The 13,892-nt window shown below is 42.1% G+C and overlaps 1 protein-coding gene across 6 annotated transcripts in view; it reads right to left on the bottom strand.

Annotated features, from left to right (window-relative positions):
* eea1 (early endosome antigen 1) overlaps positions 1-13,892 on the bottom strand; it is an 84,982-nt gene that overhangs the window by 38,347 nt on the left and 32,743 nt on the right. For all 6 annotated transcript variants that reach the window (XM_048610298.1, XM_048610299.1, XM_020513358.2 and 3 more), the window contains 5 exons: positions 13,288-13,626; positions 11,196-11,345; positions 10,088-10,207; positions 9,080-9,283; positions 4,851-5,051 (listed from right to left, as the gene is read on the bottom strand). In XM_048610298.1, coding sequence (XP_048466255.1) covers positions 4,851-5,051; positions 9,080-9,283; positions 10,088-10,207; positions 11,196-11,345; positions 13,288-13,626 — 1,014 coding nt within the window. The remainder of the gene's footprint in view (positions 1-4,850; positions 5,052-9,079; positions 9,284-10,087; positions 10,208-11,195; positions 11,346-13,287; positions 13,627-13,892) is intronic.

Below are 13,892 nucleotides of genomic sequence, written 5' to 3'. Positions count from 1 at the left end.
ATGAAAAAGGTGCAACTGGAATTTCTAAATTTTTCTTTTTTTATTCATGGGACATGACCTTTACTGGCGAGACCATTTTTTTGTTGATTGACATCAGCTGTTGAGAAGCTGGTGCTAAGCTGCAGTCTAGCTGCTGTAGGGACATTCCTCAATGCTGTTAAGGGAGGGAATTCCAGGATTCTGACCCAGTGACACTGAAGTAACAGTGCTGTGTTTCCAAGTCAGTGAGACCATTTTTTGACACCTATGACCTGAAAATTAGGGAACAAATAAAAAAAAGACTTAGAGGCTAACTGAGAGGACAGAATTTCAGTATGTGGTGAAGAACCAACACAGAACACCTGGTGTTCAGAATTGGAATTCTCTAATAAAAAGGTTAACAGGTTGTAGGGCAGGGGCTCTTGGTGAAGCAATGTGAGAGTTATTGCAAAGAATCTATAATGGAAATCTACAAATAAGAGGAGAATATGTAACTTGAAAATTAAATCAGAATTTTCTTTGGAGACCCTAGTCCAATTAATCTCAGTCTCCAAGTCCGCTTCATGTGATTGCTACATTTAGTCTGAATGTCCCTTGTCCAACATCATGACTGAGCATTCATCACATTAAAAAAACTGTGGATAGTATCTAAGCAGGCAAATGGAGCAGAGGTACAGATCAGTCTCAATCTAACTGAATGTTAGAAAAAGGCCTGAAGGGTTGACCAACCTCTTCCTGTTCCTTGATCTGCATTGTAAAGTTGTTTCAGCTGCATTAACTCCAGTTCAATTTAGCAAAATGCCTCTGCTGGATGTGAATTCAAACCAAGAGATCAAGCACCTTTTCTAAGCAATTCCACATTCAGGGCAAGGGCTGAATCCATCTTTGAAAGCTCAAAGTGCAGCGATGAGATGGACAAGTGGAGATTACAGTTAATTTCTATATCTCACATTCTGATGTTCATGTGACACACACTGAAAACTGAACTTCATTTCATGACAACAATGGGCAACACAATATAATTGCACTTGTGGTTCAAGTCTGTCCATTTCCACAAGATGAAATAGACTTCAGTACTTCAAGGACCCGGTTAAGTGCAGGAGCAATGCTCAAGATCCATTGATCACGGTTGCATATTGAGCTTACAAAGGTGGTAGAGTTGGTTAATAAACATCTCAGGTTTCCACCTCACAAGATCATCTCAACACTAAGTGGGATTCTATTTCCCAATCAATATTAAAGTCTTAAGTATCGGTCTCTTCATTCCTATTCAATAACACTTCTTTTAGCAAGCTACAAGAGTCATGTCCATAAATGTCCTAGCAACCAACAAATGTGGTTGTTTGGCACACAGTACCACTATAAAAGAGCTATTCAATTATTTCCACCCTCCTGCTTGTTCCTCAGATCCCTGTAAATAAAATTTCCTTTTCAAGCATTTATCCAATTCCCTTTTCCAAGTTACCAGTGAATCTGTACACTACTCTCTCAGGCAATGCTTTCTCCAGCACAACTTGCTGTTGCTCAAGTCATCTTAGGACAGAGAACAGAGGAGAAGTACAGCACAGGAACAGGCCCTCCGGCCCTCCAAACTTGTGCCGATCATCATGCCCTAACTAACCTAAAAAGCAAACCTTCAGCTCTTATTTGGTCTATATTCCTCTATTTTCTCCCTATTCATGTAACCATGCAGGTACCTCTTACATGTCGCCAATGTGCCTGCTTCCACCACCTCCTCTGGCAGTGCACTCCAGGTTCCTACCACACTGTGTGAAAAACTTCCCTTGCACATCTCCCTTAAATATTCCCCCTATCACCTTGAACCTGTGCCCCTTGTAATTGAAACTTCAACCCTGGGAAAAAGCCTCTGATTATCCACCTTATCTATGCCTCTCAATTCTGTAGACCTCTATCAGGTCTCCTCTCAGCCACTGTCTTTCCAGTGAAAACAGTCCTAGTCTTTTTAACCTTTCCTCATAGACAATGCCCTCGAGACTGGGCAACATCCTGGTGAACACTCTCTGCACTCTCTCCAAAGCTTCTATATCCGTCTGGTAATGTGGCAACCAAAATTGCACAAAATACTCCAAATGTGGCCTAACAAGGGTTTTATATAGCTCCAACATGGTTTGCCAATTCTTGTACTCCATGTCCCAGCCGATGAAGACAAGCATGCCATATGCCTTAATTATCTTGGCCACCAGTGTTGCCACTTTTAGGGATCTGTGAACCTGCACGCCCAGATCTGTCTGAATGTTAATTTTCCTAAGGGTTCTGCCATTTACAGTATAATTCACACCTAAATTTGATCCTTCAAAATGCATCACCTCGCATTTGATGGATTAAACTCCATCTGCCATTTCCGTGCCCAAGTTGCCAATCTATCTATATCCTTCCTTCTGAATCATTTGCTACAGATCTTAAATCTACGTCCACGATGTACCAACTGACCTATCAATGGAAACAGCTCTTTCCTACTGTTTTTATACACTCAGGATATGTGGGCGTCACTGGCTGGATCAGCATTTATTGCCCACCATTAGTTGCCCTTGAGAAGGTGGTGATGAGCTGCATTTTTGAACCACTACAGTCCATGTGTTGTAGGTAGAGACACAATGCCATTAGGGAGGGAGATCCCAGATTTTTACCCAGTGACACTGAAGGAACAGCAATATATTTCTAAGCGAGGATACAGAGTGGTTCGAGGGGAACTTGCACATGGTGCGTTCCCATGTATCTGATACCCTCATCTTTTTAGACGGTAATATTTGTGAGCTCGGAAGGTGCTGTCTAAGCAGTTGTAAGAGTAGACACTGCTGTTATTGGGCATCAATGATAGAGGGGGTGGATGTTTGTGGATATAGTGCCAATCAAGCAAGCTTTGTCCTGGATGATGTCAAGCTTCTTGAGTGTTGTTGGAGCTGCACTCATCCAGGCAAGTGGGGAGTATTCCATCACACTCCTGACTTGTGCCTTGTAGATGGCAGTAAGGCTTTGGGGAGTTAGAAGTTTGGTTACTCTTTGCAGGATCCCTAGCCTCTAGTTAATGCATCTAGACCTTTTATGACAAAAAAAACAGAAGAACTGCAGATGCTGGAAATCTGAAACAAAAACAGAAATTGCTGGAAAAGTTCAGCAGGTCTAGGAGCATCTACAGAGAGAAATCAGAGTGAACATTTTGGGTCAAGTGACCCTTCCTCAGAACTGATGGTAGCTAGGAAAATGTTGGTATTCATGCAGAAAATGGGGGCTAGGAGTTTAAGGAGTAAACGATTGGTAGGGATGCAGCCCAAAGAGAGAGCAGGGCAGTTGGGCAGACAAAGGAGTGGATAATGATCAGCCTGGGTGAATGAAAAACTGCTAATGGGGACTATAAGTGGTTAACAATGGGGTGCGTGTAATAGCAGACCATGTGATAACAAGGCCTGGTGTGTGGAGGCTGGGGTAAAGGACATGGGACGTGGTGTCTCAAGCCCTAAAATTGTTGAACTTGATATTGAGTCCAGAAGCCTGTAGAGTTTCCAAGTGGAAAATGAGGTGCTGTTTTTCCAGCTTGTGCTGAGCTTCGCTGGAGCACTGCAGCAAGCCTCAGACAGAGATGTTGGCCAGAGAACAAGGTGGTGTGGAGGAGGGTCAGGCAACTGGAAGCTCAGGGCCTTTTTTGTGTACCACTTCTCCTTCACTGCGGACACACCTCTAACATAGGCCCACGGCACCTTCCCCTGTAGCCGCAGAAGGTGTAACACCTGTCCAACTACTTCAGTGTCCAAGGGCCCAAACACAGCTTGAAGGTGAAGCAGCACTTGACCTGCATTTCCCACAATCTACTCTACTGCATTTGCTGCTCACAATGAGGGCTTTTCTACACTGGGGAACTGAAGCATAGACTAGGTGACTGCTTTGCAGAACGCCTATATACTGTTTGCAAAAAAAAAATCCTCATTTTCCACATGGGAACCCTCCAGCCTTCTGAACTCAACATCGAGTTAATCAATCAATATTGAGGTACATTCTCCCATGTCCTTCCCCCAACCCCTATACACCAGGCTTGTTATCACATGTCTGCTATTACACACACTCCACTGTCAGTCACTAATAGTCCCCATTAGCAGTTACTCATTCTCCTAGACAGTTATCCACTCCTTTGTCTGTTCAACTGTCTTCGTCTCTTTTGGGCTCTATCCCCACCTATCATTTACTCCTTACCCCCTCCACCCACCCTATCTTCTGCATGAAAAAACAACATTTTCCTAGCCACCAGTTCTGAAGAAGGGTCATCGTACCCAAATGGTTAGCTCCGATTACTCTCCACAGATGCTGGCAGACCTTTCGTGATTTTGAACATCTGTTAAAATATCCACTTAGTTCTCCTTACAGAAAAGAAAGCTAACTCTTAGCTTCTCAGTAAATAATTAATCTGAGTCATTTTTTTTTAATCAGTCCAGGCGTAAATATTCTTAATCAACCCATTCAGATATATTATTACAAGCTCTGGGCCAGGTGGGATTTAAACCCAGGCCTTTTGGCCCAGAGGTATGGACACTGCCACTGCACCACAAGATCTCGTCTTTTTTTTTTATAAAATCAACCTATTCTGAAGTGTTACAACACATCTCTGGAGCAGGTGGGACTTGAACTCAGGTCTTCCAAAACAGTATTGCTGTGTCACGAGAGCCCTCCATTCATCCCATGGTATGCTAAGTGATTGCCCTTTAAAACAAAGGGCATCTATTTTACTGCAGCAATGTAAAGGACAAATCCAAAGTTATATCATTCTCAAATCATATTTTACAAAGTAATGGATAAAACATTAAGGGCAGGATTTGGCTGACTGTCAATAAATGAATGCATGAATCAATTCCAAAATGCACCTGTAAGTCAAGTTGGGTCATCTTCTCCTTGGTTTCACTAAGCTGATTGGTGAGTTCACTAATGGTAGTTTCGAGGGATTGAGCTCGGTCTTCAGCAGCATGCAGCTGGGATTTCTGCTCCTGCATTTGCTTGTGCAGATTCTCTTGCGCTTGAGTGTGACTCTCCATTTGGTTTTTCAGCTTCTCTGTTAACTGAGCAACCTAATGTTTCGATACAGAGAATGATCAGCACTGGACATTCACAGAGTTACAACCACACGCACCACCTGGCTTTACGTTATGTGAGGATATTCTATTTACCTCAGCTAAGGAAACATTAATCAGTCTGACCTGAAGATGACAAACGTTATGGTGCTATTAATCTCCTTTACTTGGTAGCTATTACATCATTTAAACAGAGAAAACTAAGTCAATGCAAAGTACTGGACTGGTAGATCAGGGCTATCCCTTTAGCAGTAGTCATTAGAGATTTAAGACTTTGTAAACCATTAACAATGTAGGAAAGTAGTTAGTTCAGCTTAAGAAAACATTTGGGCATGCACCTTTTGACTAGTACTAGAGCAAAGACACACATAATTGAAGGCCTCATCAAGACAACCGCAATTCTGTAAAGCAAGAGTTAAATTACTGATAAGATAAAGTGATGAGCTATATTTATTAGCACAGTGAAAAACAAGACTAAGTTTGGAAAACTGAAGTTATTAAAGAAGGAATAGTCAATTAAATTATTTAGACGGCGCTAAGGGAGTAGGCCTTTCAAAACTGTGGATCATCCCGTTGAGAGAGATTTGTAATGTTTTGCTGTTCTTGTAAGGGTTAAAAACACAGAGCTCAGAAATAGAACACATTTCAGTCCCAAACCAATAATAAATGTGTGGTTTAAAAATAAACTCTGTCATTCTTAAAAAAGATATTTCATTCAAATTTTTCATCTCATCAGGACACTTCACAAGAATATCAATCCAAGGAAAAACTAATATTTATATTACATGAAAGCAAAGTGCTGATTGGTTGACAAGTTGACTCTGGCTAAGGCATTGCAAGAGGAATACAACTATCAATGTTACTGACAGTTTAGTGCCAGGCTGTGTTTAAACTTTAAAGTTAGCAGTTTGACACTGATTGGTCAAGGCATTGCTCGAAAAATGAACCAGCTAATGATTGTCACCTACTTTGCTGAGTTGAAACAGACAGTGCATGCACACATTATTTCCATCTGTAAAGAACAGGGCCCCATGTATTAACATACATGTAATTTACAATACACGCAGGTTCACCACACTATAATCCCAACAGACAATCTAGATCAGTCATCAAGGTAATGCATCGTACATTCAGGATTATCCAGCAAATGGACTTGTCCAATTGCAGAATCACATGTAATGATTCTGTAATGCAAACAGTAGCTTGCTTGTTGTGAAAAGTCAAAAGGGGCATGCTGTTTAATATGATCCTCTCTGGGTATACAACCTACATACTTGGCATCACACCAACACTAAAATTCATATACCACAGCATTCATTTACATAACAGGTAATCCTTTTGGACTGATAGCAGCATTGTTACTGGCAAACAGCATTTGTGTTTCAACTGGATTGTAGCAGCATGAAATACCTAGCTTCATCTGTGGCTCAAACCTTTGAGATACCGGACACTTCCAGGTTAAATGAGGTAGACTGGGTACTTTTCAGAAACAACAATGCATTAGAGTCTTTCATAAGTTGGCATGCTATACCAAGAGGAATGATTTGATCAGGCTAGCCATTTTCCCACAGGATGGCTTTCATACACCACTAGCGGGATGATGTCAACAAACCAAAACAACAGTCTTCCTACCACAGAAACAAATAACACAGTATCTGAATTTCAGTGCCAGCACGAATGCCAGGTATGTAGACCCCACATCCCAAAGACTGAGGTACTGTATCACACGTCATGCTCATAAAGCTATTTACAACAAGGTACTGATCATATGCAACATGCCCATGCTTGCAAATCTCAAGAGTGTCTAACATCACACATGAACCCACAGTTAGACAACATTTGCTGGATAATCCTGAATGTGAGAGGAATTGTGCTGACACCCAATTCAGGATTGCCAGTTGAGCTCTCAGTGCAACATACTATGCTTACTTGAAGCTACATACGTCAATATACAGGGCCCTATTCTTTGCAGACAGAAAGGCCATGACCACACTGGTCCTGCTTCAGCTTAACGGTCATTGCCATTTGCTGGTTCATTTCTCAGGGCAATTAGAATCAAACTGCCTGGCTTAAGAATTAAACACTGCCTGGCTGTTAACTGTCAATCAGCATTAACAGGTGCATTCGCCATGGCAATTCTTTTGCTTTTAAGAATCCATTTGCCAAACAATCAGCATCTTGCTTTCATGAAGTATATGTGTTGGCTTTCCCCTTGGGTTAGTATCCTTGTGAAATGTCCTGATGAGTGCAAAACAAAAAAATGTGACTATTGTCAGCAATCTTCAAATTCTGACTGTCAAGTGACCATGTATAGACCATAAATAGGCATGACACATTTTAAAGCGTATTAAAGTTTAATTAATTTCACAAACACAACATGCTTAAATCACTTGATTTCAACATTTAAGAAACTTAATGCTATGAGGAGTGAATTATGATTACGGCTCCTTTAACCTCTTCTATTCTTATTTTAACTGTATTAAGCTCCTAAATGGCCCCATTTGGTCAGCATACTGGCCATTGAGTGAATGGGACACGCAGACCAGGAATTCACCAGACAACCTCCCTACTCTGTGCTGAATTGTTAGATTTCAGCTGAAACAATATTAGAAAAAACTGAAAGTGGCCCCCGCTGGGAAAGAGATGGACAAACCATGCTATACACAATCTAGTGATTGCTGTCATTAAGAACACAAATCATGAGCAAAACTGGGATTTGTAATATCACCCTCAATCTTCTTTGATTGACAGAAACTGAAGAATCAGCATTTTCAATTATTGAAAAGTACGCACACAATATTTTATGGACAGGATATTTCATGATCCATTGCTGTCTGTGATTTTGAAAATGTGAGCAGGAAGTGAAAACAATTGACAGATGCTTAAATTGACCAGGGGACACGCTACATGTTTTAATTTATGATGTGGAGGTGTGAGTGTTGGACTGGGATGGACAAGGTCAGAAATCGCACAACATCAGGTTATAGTCAAACAGGTTTATTTGAAAACACAGCTTTCGGAGCGTAGCCCCTTGCTCAGATGAAGTGAGAAAGAAGCACACAGAATTACAAGTAAAGAATCCAAGGGTCACACCACTGGTGAAGATGTATTAAACAAACCTAAGATGCTGTTAAATCTTTAATCGGTTAGAAGGTTTTAATTGATTACTATGTATATGTAAAGGCCCGAATTTCTTTGAAGTCATTGTCCTGAGAGAACTAAAGGTTTTGTCAGTGTAAAGAAGAGGTGACATTTTAGGTCAGACAATGCACTTTAGGTGTGAGGCCTTGTTTAGAATCTGTGTGTGTTTTGGCTTGGAGTCAAACTAGTTTTATTTCCAAAGTATCTCTAAAGTAATTCCTATTTTAGAATATTGTAAATATCCCATCTATGGGATTTTGAAAGGCTTTTGATAAGACAGGCTGATAATAAATGTGGTGTGGGAATACATAACTGGGTGGTAAACTGGCCAAAAACATAGACAGCAAAAAGGAAGGGTAAATGTCACTGTCTCTTTGTGGAGGCAGGACAAAGGCACTGGGCTGAATGGCTTCCAATTTCCTATAATAATTGAGATTCTCACAGATGGCACACTCAGCCTAGATCCACGTGTGAAGAACAGCCACTTGAAGAGAGTGACATCTTCAAAATATACTTCAGTGACAATCAAAGGGGTGAATGTGGAGGACCACCAATTGTGGAGCTTCAACCAAACTAGGCTGGGCTAAGCAGGTAGTGCACGTCTGATGTGATTACCTGTTGTGTGTCCCTGCCCACGTCTAGTTACACTCACCGGTGCCTTCAAGGAAGAAAGGAAAAGGAATTATAACTTTTAATGCAAGTGGCAAACAATTATTCCTTTGATGACCACCTCTGGAGATAGTTAAACATGAGTAGCATTTACTGCATAATTATAAAATTATTGTTTGTTTGCCTATAATAACCCTGCTTTTGAATCCACAAAACATTGATGGGTTTACTTAGCACTGAAGCGAGGTAGATGTACATCTAAATTCTTAGTGTACCTGGTCTTGCAGGGCATGGTTCTTTTCCTGCAGCTGATTCAAAATGACCACCTCGCCCTTGCCATCTTGGATTTTAGCAACAAGCTCCTGCCGCTCTGTTTCGAGCTGCACCATGCTGTCTTTGCTCTTCTGCAGCAGAGCCTCCAGGTTCTGAATCTTCTGGTCTTTATCCCCGATCTGACGCAGTACTTGTTCCAAATCATTCTAAAGCAAAAAGTGGCAGACATGACTGGTACTACTAACCTTCAGTGGAGTTTAAAGCAAAAAAAAAGCACAAGACACCACACATTATCGCTTCTTTATCTACTAATTCTGACTCAGTTCACTGCGTACCCCATACAAATGCAAAGCTCGTCTTCAATATTCTTTAATACTCCTCATGTTTTGTGGTTCTCCTAAATAGACGGTGTACACCTAATTCAGTTTCTTCAATCACCAGGCACAGCAGGAACATGCAAACCTGGTGCAGGAGTAGAAGATAAGGTGAACAACAAAGGTCTTTTCCCCAAGGTGTGGGGAGTCCAAAACGAAGGGGCATATTTTAAATCTTTCTTCTCTCGCCTTAAAACAGAACACAAGGAGCAACTTTTTTATGCAGAGAGTGGTTGGTGTGTGGAATGAAGAACCTGAGGAAGTGGTAGATACAGTTATAACATTTAAAAGTCATTTGGATAAGTTAATGAATAGAAAAGGTTTGGAGGGATACGGGCCGAGCGCAGGCAGGTGGGACTAGTTTAGTTTGGGAACATGGTCAGCATAGGCTGGTTGGACCAAAGGGTCTGCGTCTGCGCTGCATGGCTCTATATGGCCATTCTCCACCATTAAATCATGGTTGCTATATTTGTTTTTGCTCCTGATACCACATACCCATTTTCCCCCGATAATCATCTTTTCCCTTGCTGACCAAGACTTTGCTAGCCAAATTTGAGGTTTAAGATTAAAATCGTACTACATAACTTAGTATTTTGCCCATGTTAACTAACGCAAGCCAAATGCCAAGTACAATACCTGTGTTTCCCTTAGCTGGGATGTAGTGTTCTGCTGACCAGTCTGTAAATCCTGGTGCTGCTGTCTTAGTTTGTCCAGCTGATGCTGTACTTCAGTCGTAGCCGCTGCACTTCCCTTCACCTGAAGCAAATACAAAAATCATTCAGGGCAGCAGTCCTCAAAACCAGTGAGAAGGGGTGAGGAATGGGGTGTGCAGAGAAGGGGGAAGAGGAGAGGGATTGGGGGTTGGAACAGGAGAGGGATGGGGTGAGGTGGGGGGGCGGAGGCGGCAGTGGGAGGAGGAGAGGGGGCTCTTGTGAGTGTCCAGGGTTGGGGAATCACACACATCACGTACTGAACAGTGGGATAAAGACTTGCGAGATGGTTATTTTTATCTCCCTTAAGCATGCAAATATTTTGTTAATCAGGATATTGACTTAAAAATAAAATCACCACTTCATTTGGTTTTGGTGACATTAAGTGAAAAATATTGATCTGACACTATAGTAAATACTCTTGTTCTTCATTTAGAGCCAAGAGACATTTTGCGTTCAGCCAAGGGGCAAACAGGCCTTCGGTTTAATATTTCATCTGATAAATGACACCCAAGAAGACAGCATTCTCCTGGGACTGTAGCTGAGAACAAGCTTACAATGTGCACTTGAGCCTTTTGTCTGCACGTTGAAGTCTTGATCTTTTGACTTTGCAGTGAATGGTTGGACTGGACCTTACAAAGAAAGGGAGGGTCAAGGTCTGGATAGGTTAAAAGAATAAAAATATTAAACTTGGCATATTTTTGGTCCCTGATCTAATGTAAAAAGAGGTGGATGTAGGTGCCATCTATGTAGATGATGTAGGTGCCATTTATGTAGATGATGTAGAGATTGTAGATTAAACTTTAGACATTACAATTTATTCTCAGCAGAAGCTCTCTACCCTTGCTAAAAACTTCATTCCCTTTCTGCTGGTAATTTCAGGATATTAATAAATTGAATGTTATAAAACGCTCATTACCAAACACTGAGCTATAGTGCACTTAGTTCAGATGAGTAAGATAGATTGCAGTACCTGTGCATGGTCGAGGAGAACAGGAGGCAACTGCAGTACACAATTTACGCATACTCCTTACCTGTTCCTCGGCACGGGAAAGTTTGAGTTGCAGGTCAGCCACTTGCTGCTCCTTGTCTTTCAGCTTCTCACCAGACAGCTGCCTCTGCTCCTTTAGCCGGCCCTGTACCTCACCAAGCTGCCTCTCAGTCTCCAGAAGCTTCGCGTGGAGCTATCAACAAGACAAGTTCAATGAACATCTCAAAACACTGAAGGGACTTGCAGCCATCCAGCCACATTGAGGTCTGCACTCTTTACAGGACTAAATATTCAGCATAAACCTTTTACAAGGCAGACTCAAGTTTTCACTTTGTGAAGCGGTTAAGAAAAGGCATGACTGTGTAAAGTCATTTGCATATCACCAAATGCAAAACCTTCCACGTACCCAGTGCAATTGAACACAGCTATCAAATATAATTTTAAGAATATTCTTCAATATATTCAAGAGCATCAACTTGGAGCTAAATCTTAAAACTAGCACTGAGCCAAAGAAAGTGACAAGTTGCTCAGAGACTCACGCTCCACGAGGCCCAGCATGTTCTCACATACTCTTGCCCCAAACTCACCTCATTAACTAAGGATCCCACCATAAGGCACCCGTCTAGTCTGATTCAACCAACTGGTGTATCCAGAAGAACTCGCCGCTGCAGGGATATCCCAGGGTCGACCAGAATCACTGGTACCAGAGCCATCTTTAAACATCCACCGTGCACCCAGACAAGCACTCAGTCCAGTGTCGCCCTGCATGCTTCATTTGCCCCAGATGTCGCAGATAAGGAGAAATTGGAGCCCCACTTTGTAAACAGGCACTTGGAGGGCCTAATGGACAAGGTGGGCAATAGTGGGACATCCTCCTTCCCCAGAGCAGGCCATCAGACCGTACTAGCTTGGCCCTACACTACTTCCCAGGTCATTGCAGTCAGAAGGAATGCACAGCAACAAACGAAGAAGGTCATCACCTTCTTTGATCAGTGAGGATAAGTGCCAAATGCCTCTTTCTGTGCAATATATGATGATGTGGAACCACAATACATTAAAAACCCAAAGTTAAGAAACCCAACACAATGCTGCTCACCTAAACAACTACTCTGGATTGAAAGGATCCTTCAATGATGGATTTAACACTGATGGATTGAAGAGCGCAGTGGAAACCTGGCAGGATCTTAAATTCACTGCTTCCAACTGCATCATTTCTGTCCTTTACTAATAACAATATTGGGTGACTCTGCCTTTCCAACATTTGGGAATTTCTGGGATGATATTTAAAGCACAGGCACTCCTCCACCTAACAGAAAAGCTTCAGAATCAATCAAGTGAAACATTTTCCACAAATTTTGTTTTGTCTGGTGTGGAATCAACCAAAAGGGGACAACAGTTTAAAATTAGAGGTAGCCCACTCAAGTGGAATCAGGAGGACTTTTTACAGGATGTTAATTACTATGCACTGCAGCAAACCACCAAGGCTCCTTCAATATGACCTCCAAAACACATTACTCTAACATCCAGAAGGATAAGGGCAGCAGATATACCACCAGCTGCAAGCTCTCCTCCCAGCCACTCAGCATCCTAACTTGGAACTACATTACCGTTCCTTTGGTGTCACTGGGGGGGGGAAATCGTGGCACTTCCTCCAAAGCAGCAGTATGTTCTCCAACACTGCACAGATTGTAATGGTTCAAGGCTGCAGATTACCCACCACCCTCTCAAGGCTAGTTACAGATGGTGAATAAATGCAGAACTTGTTAGTGATGTCCACATCCTGTAAAGTATTGACAGCACAAAACAGGCCACCTGGCCCAACAGGTCAACGCTTTTTCACATAAAACCTGGAACAATGCTCTCAAACAGACTGTGGTTGCTGGGGGACAATTGGAGTATTCAGCAATGAGAAATCGATATGTTATTAGGTAGGTGTATCAAAAGATATGAAGAAAAGGTATAGGTTAGCCACGAGTTAACTGAATGGTGTAGAATGTTTGAGGGCTGAATGATGAACTATTGTTCCTAAACGTCCTTATTGTGAAAGAACCATTCCACCTCTGTCTAACATCAAAGTATACCAATGCAGCACTGGAAACCTCACAACTCCTTGCCTTTGGACAGTATGGCCTCACCTGATTCAGCTCATTCTGCAGCTGGATCTTTTGCTGTTCCTTCTCTTCCCTTTGCTGCTGTGTCTGCTTGAACTCCGCCCGAAGCTGGTGGTACTTGGCCTCCACGTCCGACAGCTCTTCCCTCAGTTTCTGGCTAGTTTCCCCACTCTGACCCAACTCACTGTGCGCTCTTTGCATCAGTGTCTCAGCAGCAGACAGTTTCGCCTGGAGCTGCTTGTAATCGAGCTCCCTCTCCTGTAGGCTGGTCTCCAAACTCTTCTTATTTAAAGATGCCTCATTCAGACGATCGTGCAGTTGTTGAAACTCAACTTCTTTCTTGGATAGATCTTCCAACAGTTTCTGAAATAATGTGGTTATAAATTTTCATTTTATCACAATTACTGATTACCATAGTCCGTACAACATTATTTCTGCTCCTATGATGCTGCTTGGCCTGCTGTGTTCATCCAGCCCTGCACCTTGTTGTCTCGGATTCTCCAGCATCTGCAGTTCCTACTATCTCTGATTCAATTATTAGAATGATACTGCTATGACTGTACTACTTGAGTAGTAATCTAAAGAGCAGGTTTAAATCCTGCCTTTAAACAGGCTATCATAACAGCAAT

Source organism: Rhincodon typus, chromosome 22 (genome assembly GCF_021869965.1).
Source record: "Rhincodon typus isolate 14 chromosome 22, sRhiTyp1.1, whole genome shotgun sequence".
Lineage (NCBI taxonomy): Eukaryota > Metazoa > Chordata > Chondrichthyes > Orectolobiformes > Rhincodontidae > Rhincodon > Rhincodon typus.
This window is presented reverse-complemented; position numbering and strand designations above follow the sequence as displayed.